The 21,029-nt window shown below is 40.8% G+C and overlaps 1 protein-coding gene and 1 pseudogene across 2 annotated transcripts in view; one reads left to right on the forward strand and one right to left on the reverse strand.

Moving 5' to 3' along the window:
• The window catches only part of Dtnbp1 (dystrobrevin binding protein 1), a 164,733-nt gene that overhangs the window by 20,892 nt on the left and 122,812 nt on the right, over positions 1-21,029 (forward strand). For both annotated transcript variants that reach the window (XM_045136485.1, XM_045136486.1), the window contains exon 5: positions 12,809-12,941. In XM_045136485.1, coding sequence (XP_044992420.1) covers positions 12,809-12,941 — 133 coding nt within the window. The remainder of the gene's footprint in view (positions 1-12,808; positions 12,942-21,029) is intronic.
• On the reverse strand, positions 10,486-10,584 carry LOC123455660 (annotated as a pseudogene).

Below are 21,029 nucleotides of genomic sequence, written 5' to 3' on the forward strand. Positions count from 1 at the left end.
GAAAGCATATGCATTCTATCTTTTAAGTGTGTGTCAGTTATAAGTATAGGCAGAATATTTTAGTAGCTCTGAAAACAATATTTTATCAATAACTAAATGCAGTTGATTTAATCTAGAAATTATATACCAGGAAAAGACAAGACAGTGTAAAAACTTAGCATCTGTGTTTGAAAACAACTTTGGCTAGTCTGCATACCAATGCAAGTACCAGTTACCCCACAAACTGGAAGCAGAACAGCAATTTAAGGTTATTTTTATAGGGCAGGAAACATGTCTTAAGTATCAATATCCCTATAAGCAGTGAACTTAAGATACCAGAAATGAGACAATTATTTAAGTGAAACCTTGAGTGAGACTGATTATACATAGCTCAAGAGTAGCTGGGCGTGGTGGTGCACACCTTTAATCGCAGCACTTGAGAAGCAGAGTTAGGATGATCTCCATGAATTCGAAGCCACCCTGAGACTATATAGTGAATTCCAGATCAGCCTGAGCTAGAGTGAGACCCTACCTTGAAAAACAAAAAACAAACAAGCAAAAAAACCCAATAAAATAAAAATTGGTCATTGTTGAGTTACATTAGAGACAGTATGACCCACACAAAGTAATTTCTTAAATAAATACCTTTTACCATTGAACAATTATAAGGCTTACCTAAAGAAATATTTATGACTTACATGAAACTTAGACAAACTATATTAATATTGTTTGTATATAATGGATTTTCCCAAGACATGGGGAGCTTTTTCAGTTTTTCAAAGAACAAACAGCAAGTCACTTGTTGTTTTTTAAGGTTTTTTTTTTTTTTTTGCTTATTTTTATTTATTTATTTGAGAGTGAAAGAGAAAGTGGCAGATAGAGAGAGAGAATGGGCGCCCCAGGGCCTCTAGCCACTGCAAACAAACTCCAGACACATGTGCCCCCTTGTGCATCTGGCTAACGTGGGTCTTGGGGCATCGAGCCTCGAAACAGGGTCCTTATGCTTCACAGGCAAGTGCTTAACTGCTAAGCCATCTCTCCAGTCACATAACTGACTTTTTATAAGACTTATAACCTCAGTGATAATCATCTGGCAAAAGCAACATGAACGAGACAACAACCATCTTAAAATAACAGAGTTTTAGCCAGGCATGGTGATACATGCTTATTGATAGCCAAACATCATGGACTTTATATAAACCAAATTACAATATTCTGATATCTGGAAAAGTCTGATGTTAACAAAAATTAGAGTTTACATATTTAAGATACATGAGGCTACAGTGAGTAAACTAAACAAAAGATCTGCTGACAGAATTTAAAATAAATAAGAATTCTATATTATATAGTGACATTTTTGGCTTAAATATGAAGACATGAAAACTTTTAGAATTTTTAAAATTCATCAGAAGCGGGCCAGAGTGAAACCCTACCTTGGGGGGAAAAAAAACAAAAAATTGAAGTTACCTCTCCATTTTATCTTCTTTACTCAGTTCATATCATAACTACCAACAAAATTTTTTATTGTCCTTATCGTAATATGACCAGTTAAGTTTTTTTTTCTCAGAAAGCCTTTTGAAATAATTTCTTTGAAAGAGTAGACCAGAATAAACATACAGATTTGATCATTTATTGATTTTAGAACTTTGTGTCTTATAACTTTCCTGAAACACATTTTTTACAAATATGAAATCAGATTCAAATATTATTTAGAAATTTTAGAAATTTTCTTACAAACTCAGTATCGAGTACTTCTAAATTTAAACATAAATCTTGAGGCTGTTGTCTTGTTAGTAGTTTCATAGCATAGAAAGATTAAGTAAGCATAAAACAGTTACAAATTTCTTATAAGTCCCCATCTGTTCACAGTGACTTGGCATTCTTTTACTATCATGCTGGGGCTAGGATCCTGAGATTCCCTGTGCTTACAACCCCCCTGGCTCTGCAAGGCAGGGAAGCTAAGAAAGAGCCATTTTTTTTTTCTTCCTAAATTCCAGGGAGAGTTTTGGACATCACTCAGGGCTACAAGGAGGCTTTCTGCTCCTGCCAGTTTATAACTCTTTTAAGAGTAGGAGAATCTTGCTTTTTTTTTTTTTTTTGCCTAGGATATTAATTACTTTTAGTGTTCCCCTGGGGGACACTCAACAGTAAGAATTGGTTGTGCTGTCTAGTACAGTGGGCTTGGTGGACAACATCCCCCACAATAAAATGAAAATGGCACTGCTCAGAACAGAAATCATTCTGCAGCCTGAGGGCTGTGAGCCACATACACACTCATATACACTCATATACACACATTCATTTTAAGTGCACTTTTCATATAGACTCTAGACAACCATTTCCCCTTCACATATTCATTCATTCATTCAGAAGTTATACATTCCCATTTTAAATTTCTATTCTGTTTACAACTCCGGAGACTAAAATCAAACCTTGTTACTAGGTAGGGGGTCAGGAGAGGCTGAAGGAGCTGAAGGAGCTGGAGGAGCCAGAGGAGCTGTTGGGGCGAGGTGACTAGAAGGACCTGGTCAGAAGAGCAGGTAAAGCAAAGAGAAGGCTATGCACACAGAGTGTAAAATAGGGTATTTTGGACCATTTGCCTGTATATTGGCTGAAAATCAGTGAGAATTTGGAAATCAAAAATACCATTCTTAGGCCATTTGGACCCATTTTCCAGCTTATATTGTGGCCAGGCAGAGTTGCAGAGAAAGATAAGATGTCATCCAAGAGTCATGGCAGCTTTAAGTTCTTAAGGAGAGAGGGAAAGAGCAAAATGAGAGAGAAAAGGAATCTGGGCTTAGCTGGGTTTACACATAACACCAGTATGTCCCCCTGGCCTGTTAGGGTGAACAGGGCCTGCACCTCCCATGTGGGCAGAGGCCATACAGGTCACAACTGTTGGCTTTTTGGCCTGTTAGTGGGCAAGGAGGGCGACTGTGCTCCCAATGGCGAAATTGGCTGGTATTGGAAGATAAGACCTCAGGAGGGAGAGGAGGGAAGGAGAGGGAACGTCTTAAGATGGTGAAACTGAACCTGAAGGCACCCCTTAAGGTACAGTAGACCAAAGAGCGAGAGATTCAAGGTGTCAAGAGTGCGTCTTTCTTGAGACCTGGAGTTGAGGCCTAAAAGTGGCAGAGGGATGTGGCCTGGTGTGCTGGCGGCTTCCACGAGGAGGGATTAAACCCAAGAGCAGGCCAACCTGAGAGGGACACCAAGAAGGAGGGAGGAGATGGAGAAAGGAAGAAGAGCAAAGCCGAATTGTGGTGGATGTGAAAGCTGGTACCAGGCAGAGATGGTCTGAAGCCATCAGCGGTTCAATGGCAGCTCAGTGGTTTGTTTGGTCAGGGGAAAAGAATGTCTTGCCACCCAGGGGGCAACTGGAAGCCTCATCTGAGTCACTGCACCAGATGTAAAGTTCAGGAGTGACCAAGACCACACAAACCACTCTGAGGTAAAGATGGAGGCTTTTATCTGGAAAAGCACAAGCTGCCAGGTCTGACTCTCAGGAGCGGAGCACAGGCAACCTGAGGTTCCAGAAGTGCACTTTATACGGCTCTTCAGCTCTTCAGTCGGGGAAGGCGAGGAAGGGAAAAGTTAAAAAAAAAAAAAAAAAAGGTTTCTTTAGGGGAAATCTAAGATAGCCAGGGTGTGACACCAGAACAATGAACCCAAGATAAGGGGGCAGGAAATCATGACCTGGGGTGGGGCTATTGTTAGGCAATGAAGGGGATAGTGGTTTCTTGAGGAATGTGGATAATCTACTTCCTTATGTCTCTGTTGCTACATGGTGACTCCATTTTGGGAGTCTGTCCCAACCTAACAGCAACAGCTTAAGGGAGGAAGGATATATATTTTGCTCCTTATTTGAGAGGATTCTGTCCATGGTTGCTTGGCCCATGTACTTAGAACATCATCTAAGCAAGACCATGTGACAGTGTAAGGTGCTCATCTATCTCATTGCAAACAGGAAGGACAAGACCATTTCCTAAAACTCTAACAGATATACCTTGAATCAAAGTGTCTTGAAATTAAAATTCTTTGGTACAACATACTTAAAGCTTTCATAGGCAAGGTCACATATCCTGTCCTGTCAATTTCAAGCTTATTTTTTAAAAGATTTTGTGTGATTTTGTCTTCTACATTTAGATTGACTTTATCATTTACCTAAAATAGTGAAGATATAATAATCACATAGAATGCAGGCATGTTTATGATGCGATTTAGATACTCTTCTTTCTCTCTCTCTCTGCCTATCTATCTTTTGAAGTAGGGTCTTGCTGTAATGCAGGCTTGTGGGTTTCTGAGTCCTCCGGGGCCCGGCCACGGTTACCCTGAAGTCGTCCCAGGCAACTGTGGTGGTGAGCACATGAAGGAAAAGACTTTCACGAGACAGTTTCGGTGAACAGCTCAGTTCACCATCAGGGAAATAGGTTTATAAGCAGTTGAGGGTGGGAAGAGGGTCCTAAGGGGATTAGATGTATAAGGTTGCTTGTTGATGCCTTATTAGCATATGGGGATATGCATTCCAGTACGTTGGCAATGGCAGAGGGAAGGTATAGGGTACAGGGGCATGGTCTGTGCAAAGGTTGCTGGCTGATACCATATAAAGAATTTCCTAGGCAACTGGCCAAAGGCCACAGGGTTATGGGCAAAGTGTAAGTCTTTGAATGGCTAGGTATTCCGTGCTCTGAGAGGGAGTGGCCTTACTTCCTGTCGATCTCAGGGTCTGAGATTTTGTCCAGGGGTCCAGGCTCATTGTGACCCCCGAGAATGGGGAGAGGATCCTGGCTCATTGCAACCCCCGAGAACAAGGGGAGGAACTCTCCTGCTGGTCTGGTCCCCCAAATATGACTGAGATATGACTGGTGGTTCAGGCTGCTGTGCCTTCATGTCAGAAAGCTTAGGTTTGCTTTAACCCAGGGCTCTGCCTATGTCCGACACAGGCTGGCCTCCTTCCTCTTCCTCACAATTTCTGGGCTTAAAGGTGTGTGCCACCATGCCTGGGGAAGAGAGAAAGAGAGAGAATCGGTGCACCAGGGCCTCTATCACCTTGTGCATCTATCTTTATGTGGGTACTTGGGAACTGAACTCAGGTTTTTAGGCTTTGCAGGCAAGAGTCTTAACCCCTAAGACATCTCTCCATCCCACTTTCTTTCTTTGTTTATTTCAGAGAAAGAGAAAGGAAGAATGGGCATTCCAGTTCCTCTAGCCATTGCAAATACACTCAAGATGCATGAGCCGCCTTGTGCATCTGGTTTACATGGGTACTGGGGAATCAAACCTGGTCCCTTAGGCTTTGCAGGCAAGTGCTTAACCACTAAGCTATCTCTAGCTCTGTTTCATCTTTTCTTTTTTTAAAAATATTCTTCTTACAAGGAGAGAGAGAATGAATATGAATGGGAACATCAGGACTTCTTGCCACTGTAAACAAACTCCAAATGCATGTGCTACTTTGTGCATTTAGCTTATGTGAGTACTGGGGAATCAAACACAGACTGTTAGAAATTACAGAAAAAGGGCTGGAGAAATGGCTCAGTGGTTAAAATGTTTGCTTGCAAAGCCTGATTGGCTGGGTTCAGTTCCCCAGTACTGATATAAAACCAGATGCACAAGGTAATACATGTGTTTGGAGTTCATTTTCAGTGGCAAGAGGCCCTGGTGTACCCATTCTGTCTCTTTCTGCTTACAATAAATAAATTTTAAAAAAGAAAGAAATTACTGAAAAGTGGGGAATGTTCTAGTTTGGTGTGGTGGTGTAAACTTTTTTTTTTTTTTTTGAGGTAGGGTCTCACTCTAGCCCAGGCTGGCATGAAATTCACTATGTAGTCTCAGGCTAGCATCTAACAGCAGTCCTCTTACCACTGCCTCCCAAGTGCTGAGATTAAAGGTGTGCACCACCACACCTGGCTGTTACTTTTTATTTATTTATTAGAGATAGAGACAGAAGAGGAGGAGGTGGGTGGAGGAAGAAGGAAGTGGAAGGAGGAGGAAGGAAGAGGAAGGAAGGAAGGATAAGGAGGGGGAGGAAGGAAGGAGGGGAAAGAAGGAGAATGAGGAGGAGAAGATGGGAGGAAAGAAGGAAGGGGTGGAAGGAAGAAAGGAGGAGAAAAGAGAGAGAGTGAATGGGTGTGCCAGGGCCTCCAGCTACTGCATATGCACTCCAGATGCACATGCTATGTGCATTTGGCTTACATGGGTTCTGGGGAGTCAAATATAGGTCTTTAGGCTTTGCAGGCAGATGCCTTAATTGCTAAATCATCTCTCCAGCTGCCACAAACATTTGATCCCAGAACTTGGGAGGCTGAGGTAGAAGGACCGCTGTGAGTTCATAGCCATGAATATATATATATATATATATATATATATATATATATATATATATATATATGTAACCTGCGACTACAGAGTGAGTTCCATCTCAGCTTGGGCTAAAGTGAGACTCTACAAAACAGGGCTGGAGAGATGGCTTAGCGATTAAAGCTCTTGCCTGCAAAGCCTAAAGACTGGGGTTCAATTCCCCAGTATCCACGTAAAGCCAGGTGCACTCTTGGCAGTGGCTGTAGGTCCTGTCCATTCTCTCTGTATCTCTTCTGTTTCTCTCTGCTTGCAAATAAATTTTTAAAAATTGGTAAAAACAACATCAAAAAAGTGGGGCATGTTGATTTCTGTCATTAATGCAGACTGGATATAGCCACATGTTGCATAACAGTTTTCCAGTCACAGTCCACAGTACAGAATGGTCTCATATGATTATGGTGGAGCTAAAACATCCTGTCACCTAGTGATGTCATAACTGTTTTTATGTCTTAGCACTACACATTCCATTTGTGATAATGTTGATGTAAATAAACCTAATGTACTGTCAGTCTTGTAATTGTGTGGTGTATAGTACTTGATAATGATGATCAAGGACTATGTTACTGGTTTATTTAGAGTGTATTCCTACTTCTAGAAAGAGTATTGTAAAACACTATATAGCGATGCAGGAAATTTCCTGTTTGCCTTGTCTCTTTTGTGTGCGTGCGTGTGTGTGGGTTTTTTTTTTTTTTTTTTTTTGGTGTTTCAAGATAGGGTTTCACTCTAGCCCAGGCTGACCTGGAATTCACTGTGTAGTCTTAGGGTGGCCTCCAACTCAACTGCCATGATCCTCACCTCTGCCTTCCGAATGCTGGGATTAAAGGTGTGTGCTACCATGCCTGGCTTGCCTTGTCTCTTTTAATTATGCCGTTTTCTTTTGTGCTTGACCTCTAAGCATACAAAATCTATTGCTAATGTTGCTGGCCATGTTGAATGACTGACTTGGAAATGATAGTAGAAGTGACAGTGATAGTTAATCTTGTCAACTGGATGGATTTAGAATCATCATGGAAACAAACCCCTGTGTGTGTATGTGAAGGAGTTCCTAGATCATTTTAATTGAGGTGGAAGTCCTACCCTAAATGTGGGTGGTACCATTCCATGGGTCCCTGACTGAATAAAAAGGCGTGTAGACACTTTGTGAACATCAGCCTGCATCGTTCTGCTGATTGTGGCTGCAATGCTCCTGTTGCTACTTCACCATGATGGACTGTCCCCCTTCACACTGTGACCTGAAGTAAAACCTTTCTCCCTTAAGTTGCTTTTTGGGTATTTGGTTACAATAAGTAACTAATACAAAGAGTGAGGAGTACGAAGGGGGAAAATCAATGATGGGCATTACTCAGTATGCAGATAGACATACCCCATTCCACAGCTACGGGCTTGTTGTTTCTGGTCTCAGCCCCCTGCATGCTGCTATCCCAGGTATGTGTGTGCATCACGCCTGGGACTGCACATAGCTGTGGTCTGGAAGAGTAAGAACAAAGGGATGGAGGCTGTTAGCTGTTAGCTGTTAGCTGCAGTGGGGAGTGGGGGAGGGGAGGGGAGGGGAGAGACCAAGAGAGTGGGCATGCCAGGGCCTCCAGCCACTGCAAAGGAACTCCAGATGCATGTGCCATTTTGAGTGTCTGGCTTTATGTGGGTAGTGAAGAATCGACTTAAGTCATTAAGCTTTGCAGGCAAGTGCCTTATCCACTGAACCATCTCTCCAGCCCCCTCTTTGACTTTTAATGTGTCTACATACTCTGGTGAAAGGCTAAACTGAGAAAAAGAAATGAAATCTGCCTGTTGGCAAAAACAGAGTCATAGGAAACCTGTTGATTGGCCGCCCTAGTTTGCCTCTTGGATTTGTTCCTATGCTTTGGCTTCACAAATGTGGGATTCTGAGTTATGATTCCCGCACAAGCAACCCCTAAGTTAGGCCATGAAAGAGCCACAGATAGGTGCCCTTTGACGCCTTACAGATCCCTTGTGGGGGGATTCCCATGAGTTGTTAGGCTACCTCCTCCCTAGTACTAGCAAACCCCCAAAAAACAAAAGCCATCCCAAGCTTGAGTCACTAGAACCAAAGATGACCTTTGACACTGTTCTGGAGCACACTATCCAGTTTAAACCTGACCATTTAAGCCAAGTGTGGTGGTATATACCTTAATCCCAACACCTGAGAGACTGAAGCAGGGGGTAGTTCCAAGGTGGAGGCCAGCGTGCACTACAATACAGTAAGACCTTGTCTCAGCACAAAAAATTATTTAAAGCCATCAGCAATGTGTCTTTGATACTTACTAACTCTGTATCTTTTAAAAAATATTTTTCTTTATGAGAGAGAGAGAGAGAGAGAGAATGAGCATGTCAGGGCCTCCAGCTGCTGCAAATGAACCCCAGATGTATGCTCCCTCTTGTGCATATGGCTTATGAGGGTCCTGGGGAATTGAACCTGGGTCCTTTGGCTTTGCAGGCAAACGCCTTAACCACTAAACCATTTCTCCAGCCCACTAACTGTATTTTTATTTGCTGGGCTTTGTGTTTCCCTTATCAAACCTGCTCATGTGTCCTCCGCAGCTTTTAACCAGGTAGCATCAACCTTACCGGGAAAGTAATATACTTGTGGACCCTTCAGTCTGCTTCAACATTCATTTCTGTAAGAGAGCAAATTCTTACAACTGAGAAGGGGACTTACAGAGCAACAGTTGTGGTCATTGGTAACTTTGTTGCTTAAGTCCATTCTAAACAATTTCTCTGATTATTTTCCCCCCACTTTAGCAATCTACAAATGAGTAGTTAATAGTGACTTAAAGGTAGACATGCAGGGCAGTTTTCTGAACTTAGACTTGTAGTGTTTTGCTTCAGATTCCTATTGCTGTGAAATATGTACTGCTTTCAAATTAAACTCTTAAGGTTTGTGGTTGTATTTAACTGTTTAATGTATGAGCCAGTTGGACAAGACTTGACTTCTCTGTTCGGTGTGGGCTTCCTTTGACTGGAATTTAAACTGACCTGGGAGTGGGTGTTGGGAATCCTATTTTCTCATCTTTGGTGTAAATGTGTTTTGATCTTAGGCATACAGCTTAGTCTCTTAGTTTTCTTCATCTATAAAATGGTGTTATCCTACATACTTGGCGTACCAGAAAAACTTGTTTGGACAGACTGAACTGTGGAGTCAGTTTTTCATGGCTAATTATAATGTACAAGTAGGGTGTAAGTTTATTCATACTGTTAGTCATCGATGTTCCCTACTTGCTTCTGTGTTTTCTCTTTTTAAAAAAACTTATTTTATTTTTATTTATTTATTTGAGGAGGGGGAGTGTATGGGCATACCAGGGTCTCTAGCCATTGCAAATGAACCCTGGGTCCTCAGGCTTTGCAGGCAACAGCCTTAACCACTAAGCCATCTCTCTAGTCCTTTTTTTTGGGGGGGGTGGTTTCCAAGGTAGGGTCTCAGTGTCTCCTAGTCTGATGACCTGGAGTTCCAGGCTGACCTTGAACTTACAGCAATCTTCCTACTTCTGTCTCCTGAATGCTGGGATGGAAAAGCCTGCTCTCTTACCACTGGAGGAATTTAAGGAATGATATACTATGTGTTTGTCTTGCTCCTCAGTCTTTTTCTCATGTTGAGTTTGGACTTATTCAGAGTTATTTACATAGAAGTACCAAAAATAAACTTCTGGAGATGATTAATTATTAATAAAAATTATATATAAGGAGTAGGTAACAACATAAGTTTTTCAGAATTCATTTCTTTCTTCCCTCCCTCCTTTGTTCCTTTCTTCCATGTTTCTTCTTCTTATATAAACCCTCTAACATGCCTCCTAGATTTGATGAAGTGGTGGGCCTGCTTTATTCCCCCCGAGAGTAAATCTAGATCTAGTGTAGTTCTTAGGAAAGGGACTGATAGCCTCACTTCATCTCCAGGAGGTTTTCATTTAACAGGTGGCAGTGACAGTGTAGCGTAGTTTATAGGGTTGCTCTGTAGTTGAAGTGAAAAATACATGTTGCTTAGCACAGGGCCTGGCTCATAGCATACACTTAAAATAAGTTGTATTATTGTATAATTATCCATGATTATTCTAAGACTCCAAACTCCCATTCTTTCAGATTAAAATAGTCTAGTGCCTTCTGGTATATTTTTTCTATATATAATTCTTTTTTTAAAAAAAGATGGAATACTTCATAAATTTGCGTGTCTTTGTGCAGGGTCTGTGCTAATCTTTATTGTCCCATTTTTACTATATGTGCTGCCAAAGCAAGCACTACATGTATTTTTGTGTTCTGTATTCGGAACAAAATTTTCAGTTTTGTGGAAGGCATCAGTTAAGTAAACAATTAAATTTTAATATTTAAATATGTTGTACTTTGAGCTAGAAAGGTGGTCCAGCCATTAAAGCATTTGCCCGCAAAGCCTAACAACCCGGGTTTGATTCCCCAGTACCCATATAAAGCCAGATGCACAGAGTGGTACATTCATCTGGAGTTCGTGGCTAGAATCCCTGGCACGCCCATTCTCATTCTCTCTCTCCTTGGAAATAAATAAATAAATAATTTAAATATTCTGCTTTTAAGAAATAGTTAATATCTAAAAATAATTCTAAACTTTTCCAGTTATCTAATAAGCTGAAGTAAGATTTTAAGAGTTTCTAAAAAGATACTCCATGTACCAAGCAAAATAAGTCAGCCCTGTAAGTTCTTTTGAAGTTTCAAGTGTGAAACTGAGAAAACTGAGAGACCTTACCCACCCCCCCACCCCCACATATGCCCAAGGACAGGCTTTTCTTTCCATTTGCTTACTGTTGTGTTTCCAGTGCTAACATGGGGCCCAGCAGTGATGCTCAGTAGGCATCACTTGACTGTTAGGATGAATTATGGGGCAAAGGTCCTGGTTTTCTTTTTGCCTCATAGGTTATTAGCGCTGTTCAGTATTTCTAAAGCTACGTCTAGAGATCTTTATGAAAGACTGGTTGCCAATAGGCAATTTTAAGAATACAGAATTAATGAAGCTAGGCATGGTGGTGATGCACACCCATATTTGAGCTATTTGAGAGATGAGGCTGGAGAGTTCTTTGAGTCTAGGAATTTGAGGCCATCCTGGGCAACACAGACCCTCATCTCAAAAACAAACTAAACAAATTAGAAGTGCTATTTGGGGAAGGCTTCCTGTCATCTCTGTTGCTGTTTGAACGTGCTACATGATGAGAATATCCCTTCCATGTGTCCTGCAAAATGATAGGGAGATGTGGGTACTTGTAATACTAATATGAACACTTGGCATGTAATTTCAGCACTTCTACCTGAGAGGCAGAGGCAGGAGGATTGTTACAACTTCTAGTGCATCCTGGTACATAGTGAGTTCCAGACCAGCCCATGCTATATTGAGACCCTGTCTCAAAAATAAAAAAAGCATGAACTGAATAGTCTCGGACCACATACTATTTTGTTATATTTTTCCTCTAATAATCTCTATTAAGATTATGGAATCAGTTTTATTCAGATTCTGCCTCTTTAAAAATCTTAATCTTGAGAAATATAAATTGTTCTCTTTTTAAAAAATAATTTAACTGTGATCTTAGTGATTTTTGCATTTAACTTTCAAATGCATTTTCTTCTGTTAAATAGGTTTTACAACCTTTATTTTTATTGGTCAGGGTATATTTTTTCCTGATTCTAGCTGACTGTTGGTCATATATTCAAAAAATAACCTCTTTGTGCTCCTTCTGTACCTTAAGTTTGGTCATTTTCTTTTCTACCAGGTTAAAACCAAAACAGAATGTCTAGGAGAAACTCATTTCTGTCATTGTCTTTGCAAGTCTTCAGGAAAAGAAGTTAGAATTATCTTAGGCTACTCTAGTATCATCCAACCTTATTATTAGGACCTTTTATATCACATTCCATTTTTGTTCACTTAAATCTCTTTTGCTACAATTGATCAGCTGCCTCAAGAATTCCTTCAATAGTATACCACTTACCTTACTTTTATGAGAAGTGTTCCTGTTTCACTGTACAATGATCAATATTCAAAGGGCATTAGGGAACTTTTCCATTACAAGAATTACTTTGGTAAAGCAATTAATTAGCCATAAGTTATGTTTGAGATGTGTTTTTCTTTGTTTTATTTTTGATTGTTAGTGGTAGCTCTGCGTGTGCATGTGGGTGGGTGTGGTTTCTCCCTAGTGTCTATGTGTGTGTGTGTGTGTGTGTTTTCCCCCCTAGATTTGGGTTTTCAAATGAACAGTTTCTTTAAGCAGAGAGTATACTTAGAAGTAATTTCTCAGGTCATTCGGGGCTATGATGCCCTGTAATTTGAGGTTTCCGTACTGAATATTAAGTTGATTCTTTTCTAAAACAGTACATACACTTCAGTCTTCTGTTGCATGTACTGTCATCTGGACACCATAGAAGATTGCTAAAGATACTTGGACTAAAAGCTCATCATGCTAACTGCATTTTGTCTGTACCTAAATGTGGCTGGGCTGTGTTGCAGCTGGTGGACAGCGAAGTGGTCATGCTCTCGGCTCACTGGGAGAAGAAAAGAACCAGCCTGTCAGAGCTGCAAGAACAGCTCCAGCACCTTCCAGGGCTCCTCACAGACCTAGACTCCATGATGGCCAGCCTGGGTAAGTTTGCTGCTTGCAGCTGAACATCATTTCCAGGGATGGAAAGAGTTCCACAAGGGTGGGTGTAAGTGCAGAGCCTTCTAAGATTCATTAAATTCTTTGTTAACAAGGGTCTTTTGGAAAAGTGTGTATTCTTTTTACTTTAATAGTCTGATTAAGTTATATGGAAAATATATAGAAATTATTTCTAAAACATACCACTAATGTTTTTAGGACTGTCTTTGTAACATTAGTTTTTTTTTGATATTTTTGGAAAACAAACAAGAAAAGGGCTAGGGTGATTGCTGTGTGGGTGAAGGGCTTTCTGTGTGTGCATGAGGACTGAGATTGCTCTGTGGGTGAAGGGCTTGCTGTGTGTTCATGAGGACTTAGTTTGGATCCTTTGAACCCCATAAAAGTGGCAGGTGTGGAGGTGTACACCTGTAATCTCTATACTGAGAAGCAGAGACTGGTGGATCCCAAGACTTACTGGCCAGCTAATCTAGCTGAATTGGTGAGCTCTGGGTTCATCAAAGAAGCTTGTCTCAGGGCTGAAGAGATTGCTTAGTGGTTAAGGTGCATGCCTGCGAAGCTTAAGGACATAGGTTTGATTCTCCAGATCCCATATAATCCAGATGCACATGGTGGCACATGTATCTGCCCATACTCTCTCCCTGTCTCAAATAAATAAAAAAATAAATAAATCTGTGTTCTTCTTTCTATCTGCCCTGCCTCTTCTATGGTTTAGAAAGCTTGTCTCAGAAAATAAGTAGAGAGTAGTTGAGGAAGACCTCTGGAATGTGCACACATATGACACATGTATAGCATGTGTGCTCACATAGCGCACACACACACACACACACACACACACACACACACACACAAACAGAAGCATAGGTAGAAGGACTGGGTCTATAGCTCAGTAGAGTGTCGGCCTTGTGCATGAACAAACCGTGAAATTGATTCCCAGTTCTCTATAAAACTAGGTGTGGTGCTCCACCCCTGTAATTCCATTGCTCAAGAGGTAGACTTAGGCATATCAGAAGTTCACAGTCATCCTTGACTACATAGCCAGTTGGATGGCCAGCCTAGGCTATGTGAGAATTGGTCTGCAAAGCAAAATTGAACTAAATAAAATTGAACCACACCACCAAACCAAACCAAAATGGATTATGATGACTTTGCAATTACCAAACACCTGACTAGAAGCAGCTTGTGGGAGGAAAGGGTTTATTTTAGCTTACAGACTTGAGAGAAAACTTGATGATTGCAGAGGAAAACACGGCATGAGCAGAGGCTGGACATCACCTCCTGGCCAGCATCAGGTCGACAGCAGCAGCAGGAGTGTGCCAGACACTGGCAAGGGGTGGCTGGCTATAACATCCATAACCCGCTTCAACAACACACCTCCTGCAAGGCTTCAGTTCCCAAATGGCCACCAGCTAGGGATCAAACATTCGGGATCCACAAATGACACCTGAATCAAACCGCTACAATGATTTTGCCCTGGCTGGATGAATGTACTCCAAAGGACAGAGAAAGAGGGAGAGAGAGAGAGAAAGAGTAAAAATGGGCACTCCAAGGCCTCCAGCCGCAGCAAACAAACTCCAGATGCAGATGCTCCCTTGTGCATCTGGCTAACATGAGTCCTTTGGCTTTGCAGGCAAATGCTTTAACTGCTAAGCCATTCCTCCAGCCCTACTTGTGTGTGTGTGTGTGTGTGTGTGTGTGTGTGTGTGTGTGTGTGTGTGTGAGAGGTAGGATCTTGCTCTAGCCCAGGCTGACCTGGAACTTACTCTGTAATCCCAGACTGGCCTTGACCTCATAGTGGTCCTCCTACCTCAGCCTCCCAAGTGCTGGGATTAAAGGTGTGCATCACCAACCCTGCTGGAAGTTTATTTTTGTTGTTTTCATTTGGATGGATTATATTAATAACCTTTGTTCTTGGGTTTATAGCATCTAGAAAGTTACGATGGTGATATACCTGAGTGTGGAGTGTGGCTTACTTTTACCAAAGGACAAAATAACAATAATATAAAGATACTGGTTTTATTTTTTTTTCTAAAATTGAACAACATTCATTCCTTAAAATAGAATAAATGTTCTCATGAGCTAAACGAAGGAAGATCTGAAGAAAATAGAAACAAAAAACAGAAAGTGGTCTGGTCATCTCTTGAACTTTTTTAGTTACCATACAAAGTAAAGGGTTTCATTATGACATATACACATACATCATTGTACCTTCTCATCGTCACCTCCCACCACCCTCTTGGGTCTCCTCCCATACCTTGCTGGGGGAGAGAAAGACAAAATATCACATACTTTCTCTCACATGAGAAATCTGTGTGTGAGACATGAAAGCAGAAGAGGGGCCTATTTGGAGAGGAAAGGGACTGGGTTACCTTTTTAGGGACCAAGGCAGATGGAACTTCATTATGCCAGGTGAAACTAGCTTGTTTGGAAAATTTGGCTGTTACCTTTTCATCCTGGCTTTGCTGAAGGTCACATCAGCAACTCAACTTCAGTCTGGTCAGGGGAACGTCAGCTCCAATGACTGCTGCTTACTTTTTGCCTGGTGTTGGGTCCCAGTGCAAGAGCTTAATTCAAAATAGTGGTCTCCTGTAATTTTTATTCAATACTATTTTCTAACTAAATTTTTAAAAATATTTGTTCATTTTTTATTTATTTATTTGAGAGCGACAGACACAGAGAGAAAGATAGATAGAGGGAGGGAGAGAGAATGGGCGCGCCAGGGCTTCCAGCCACTGCAAACGAACTCCAGACGCGTGCGCCCCCTTGTGCATCTGGTTGACGTGGGACCTGGGGAACCGAGCCTCAAACTGGGGTCCTTAGGCTTCACAGGCAAGCGCTTAACTGCTAAGCCATCTCTCCAGCCCTTCTAACTAAATTTAAGATCTTAAGGAAGCAAGAACTAGGAGCTACCTACACCAGAGATAAACTTTTAGAACTACTAACCTGATCTAGTCTTATAAGCAAGAAGATGAAGGAGATCCCTGATATTACTTCATGCTCTCCAGTATCACTCATTTAAAGCAACATAAAACTGATTTGCAAAGGCGGTAATTAGTGGATATGAGCAGGGTTTTTTTTGGAGGGGGTAGTTCGAGGTAGGTTTTTACTCTAGCCCAGGCTGACCTGGAATTCACTGTGTACTCTCAGGGTGGCCTTGAATCCAAGCGATCCTCCTACCTCTGCCTCCCAAGTGCTGGAATTAAAGGCATGTGCCACCAGACTGGCAAAAGCAGGTTTTTGTGAATGTGAATAGGCAAAAATGAACAGACAAAAGTATTTAGATTTACTGTTACTAGTAATTATTGCCAGCATTTATAGCACCTGTCATGACAGAGCTTGCTAGAAACTTTACAGCTACTATCTTCTCACAAGAACACTCTAAAAGTCACTGATATTATCCCCACTTTACCAATTAAAAAAAAAAAAAAAAGGCTGAGAGCCCTGCAGAGGTTGTGTTGTGGTCAGGGTCTAAGTGGCACACTTGCAGGATCCCAGCCACAGCAACCCTTTGGATGATGAGGCCGTAGACGGCAGCCATCAAACCAGCCTTCAAACACTGTCATCTTTGTGCGTCCATCCCTTAGAGAGGCCTTCTGGGGCTAGGATGATGTTGCTTGTGAAGGCAGGGCATAGAAAAGGATCATGGTTCCAGAAGAGTACAAAATCAAGTTGCTGTGGTTTGTGGCTCTCTGCATTGTTTCCTTCCTTGTGGTTAATGATCCTTTTAACAGATGGAAATTATCTTCACATATTTGGAATTTTCTATATTTCTTTTAGCTTGCCTATTGCTGTCGCTTTATATTTCTTTATAGATACTTTCCTATGGTGACTGCTTTTCCCCCCAACTGAGTAAATTCCCTTTATTATTGTTCTTTGTTTCATACCACTATACTAATTGCATGCATTTTGTCACAGTAATTTTATTTATAGTTAATTTTATCTAAGAAATGCAGTCTATGTCTTTCTTAAAACATATACTGTGTTTTCATTTTCAGTTAAGATTCTAATATCCTGAATAAAGTTTAATATTAGTAATATATGACCTTACTTTTTAGAAGCTACATTTGGCTTCTTAAATGAATGTGATGGGTTTTCTATATACTCTTCTGAGTTCTCTCTACAAACTTAAGGACTTTTACTACTTCTCAACAAATTAAAGCTGCAGTATTCTTCTGAGGTACTGATCTTTTGTCACATCTCCAAAATTTGAATTACTTTTCCCCTTGTCAGTGTCTAACTTACATTGAACTCTTGGGAAAATTAATTCAGCTTGTTTAGAAGATATGTCTAAAATTTAGATGGTTCTCTTAAAGAATATATTGCCAATCTGAATTGTTCATTAACATTCGAAAGACCTGCTGCTTTGGGGGGTTTAATTTATTGCTGTTATTTGCCGGATATTTGTATTCAATAATGAATGACTGTGAGGTTGAGGCAGGAGGACCACCGTGAGTTCCTGGGGCCATTTTGGCTATGTATTGAGTTCCAGGCCAGCCTGAGCTTTGGAGAAGGCTCTTCTCAACACAACAAAACAACCTCCCTGCTCCCACACAAATAATGAATTGAGGTCTATGGAGATGATTCAGTGGGTAAAAGTGCTTTCCCATGAAAGCATGACAACCTGATTTCAGATCCCCAGAACCCATGTAAAGCCTGATGCTGTTGTGAGTATCTATAATCCCAGTCTTCCTACCACAAGATGGAAGGCTTAGACAGGAGAATTCCTGGAAGCTGTCAGGCTAACCAGCCTAGTGTCTGCAGCAGTGAACAAGAGACTGTGCCTCAAAGAAGGTAGAAAGCAAGAACATCTGAGGGTGTATATGACTTCCCCTGTGTACCATGGCATATGCACACCTCCCTATAGACACCATACACATAAAGATAACAAAAAGAAATAATGAATGACTGTGAAAGATAGGAATGTAAGCTGGGCATGGTGGCTGACGCCTTTAGTCCCAGTGCTTGGGAGGCAGAGGTAGGAGGATTGCTGTGAGTTCAAGGCTATCCTGAGACTACAGAGTAGATTCCAGGTCAGCATGAGCTAGAGCAAGACCCTATGTTGGAAAACAAAACAAACAAAACAAAACAAAAAAGCAAAGATAGCAACTTGACCTAGAATATACTTAGCTGTTTTGAAATTGTAACACTTTACCTAAGTGACAAGTTTCATGGAGCAGTGCTTATATTACTGTAGAAAATTGTGAAGCCAGATTCTGTGGAGAAAGTTCAAACAAATCTGTATCATTAGTACACTTTAGAAATTTATAATTATGGGCTGGAGAAATGGCTTACCAGTTAAGGCATTTGCCTGCAAAGCCAAAGGATCCCGATTCGATTCTCCAGGACCCACATAAGCCAGATGTACAAGGTTTTGCATGCATCTGGAGTTTGTTTGCAGTGGCTGGAGACCCTGGCATGCTCATTCTCTCCCCCCCGCCTGCCTCTTTCTCCCTGTTATGTGTGTGTGTGTGTGTGTGTGTGTGTATGTATGTGTGTATATATATATATATATATATATATATATATATATATATATATATATATATTAATATATTAAATTCAAAAATTAAAAAAAATCGTTAGTTTAGGCATCATTTTATGATATTATAAGTACTTAGTAAAGAAAAAAGAAGTACTTAGTGTTTTTAAATGTTTGTTTATGTGCTGTTGAAGTTTTTGGGGGGAGGGGTTGCTGTTAACTTCAAAATATATACTGGCCAGGCACATGTCTTTAATCCCAGCACTTGGGAGTCAGAGATAGGATCTCTGTGAGTTCAAGGCCACCCTAAGACTGCATAGTGAATTCCAGGTCAGCCTGGACTGTAGCAAGACCCTGATTTGAAAAACCAAAAACATATATACACTAGCCTGCCATCATCTAAATAATTTCTTACATGGCTTATTAGCCAATTAATTAAATCAAAACAACTTATAGGAAAATAATGGGTAAGGAGATGGATCAGTAGTTAAAGGTGCTTGCTTGCAAAGCCTGTGGCCCAAGTTTAATTCTCCAGCACCCATGTGAAGCCAGATACACAAAGAGGTGCTTGTGTCTATAGTTTCTAGTGGCAAGAAGTCCTAGTGTGCCTACTCTTTCTCTCTCTTGCTCTCATAAGTAAATAAATATTAAACTAGTAACTGCCCTTAACTTGATCTAATACCATATTCCATCAGTCTTTTCAATTTTCAAGCTTTTACTTCTTTTGATCTTTGCTTGTTCTCTGGAGGGGTTTATATTGTGTGAGAAATTTAGACATTTGATGTTGCTTTTACATGGTCGGTCATGTAGCTTAATGAATAGGAGTCCTAATAACCTATTCGCTGTGGAATTGTTAAGTAACAAGGTGTGGTATTTTGAATGTTGAGGGTTGCCCATAACTTCATGTGTTTGCAATTAAGTTTCATACATAGTTCCCCACAGGTAGAGCCTTTGGGAGGTGCCAGAGAAGATGTGTCATTAGGGGACGGTCTTGAGGTTTATTAGTTCAGCCCCACTAGGTGTTCAGGAGCTCAGCCTTGCTGCTTCCTCCCTGCTGATGTCATAAGATGTGACACCTGACTTTCTGCTCATGCCATAATGAAACTTCCCCTTAAAATTCTATGTCAAAATAATCCCTCTCTGCTGGGCATGGTAGTGCATACCTTTAATCCTGGCACTCAGGAGGCTGAGGTAGGAGAGATTGCCATGAGTTTGAGGCCACCTTGAGGCTACAAAGTGAATTCCACGTCAGCCTGGGTTAGAGCTACCTCAAAAATCCCAAATAAATAAATAAGTATCCCTTTCCTTCCATAAGCTGCTTCTAGTCAGATTGTTTTGTTCCAGCAATAAGAACTTTTTATTGGATGTGCTCCATCTGCTTATGAAAGCCTGTGTACTTGATAAGTTACTGGTAAGTGCTGCAGTTTAAGAATAAAAGAAGGGCTGGAGCTTAGCGGTTAAGTGCTTGTCTGTGAAGCCTAAGGACCCCGGTTCAAGGCTCAATTCCCCAGGACCCACATTAGCCAGATGCACAAGGAGGTGCAAGTGTCTGGAGTTCGTTTGCAGTGGCTGGAGGCTCTGGCACGTCCATTCTCTCTCTCTCTTTCTCTGTCTGACACTCTCAAATAAATAAATAAAAGCAAAAAAAAAAATTTAAAAAAAGAATAAAAGGATAATGGTGTGCTAGAAAGTGAAAAAGAGGGAATATAGACTCTCAACTCTGAGATTGTTTCTCAATTCTAGAAACTCATTTCCAAAGATCTGTGTGTATATCTTTTTTGTATATGTATGTATGCGATGTACATATGAATGCATATGTATGTGGAGGACAGAGGTTGATGTTGGATGTCTTCTCGTTTGGTCTTTATTTTACTAAGGCATTGTTTCTTACTTGAACCCAGAGCTTGCTAGGTCCTCCTCCTGAGTGCTAAGATAAGGGCCAAGCCACCAAACCTACCAGGCATTTATGTAGGTGCTAAGGGTCTGGATTTCTGTCCTCATGCTTGCTCAGCAAGCACTTTATCTACTGAGTCATTTACCCCAGCTCCATGTAGTTTTCTATTAGCAATAATTGTGCCTCGAGTAAACCTCATTGGCTACGATACAGCCACTGCCACTGTGCGAAGCTTCCATGTAGTTTTGTATATGCTTACATGCAGATATGCAAAATGAAGGTTAGAGTACACTTGGCTCTTCATATCTGTGGGTTTTGCAACCACAGGCTTAACTGACTACAGATAGAAAACACTCATTTAAAAATGTGACTATATTAAACATCTATATACTTTTAAAAATTTTGTCATTGTTCCCCAAGAAGTACAGTACAATTACTTCCATAATATTTTCTACATGGTATTAGGTATTTTAAATAGTTAAAGGTGATTTTAAAGTATATGAAAGGATGAATGAACATATATATGCAAATGCTATGTCATTTTGTATTAGGCACTTGAGCATCCAAGGATTTTAGTAGCTGTGGGGATCTTGGAATTGGTTCCCTATGCATGCGAAAAAAATGACTGAACCTGTTTCGTAGGAGATTGAGGATTAAAAGAAGACTAATGCCAAGCAGTTAGCACAGTACTTGGTATGTATCA

The sequence above is a fragment of the Jaculus jaculus genome, chromosome 17 (assembly GCF_020740685.1).
Source record: "Jaculus jaculus isolate mJacJac1 chromosome 17, mJacJac1.mat.Y.cur, whole genome shotgun sequence".
NCBI classification, from domain to species: Eukaryota; Metazoa; Chordata; class Mammalia; order Rodentia; family Dipodidae; genus Jaculus; species Jaculus jaculus.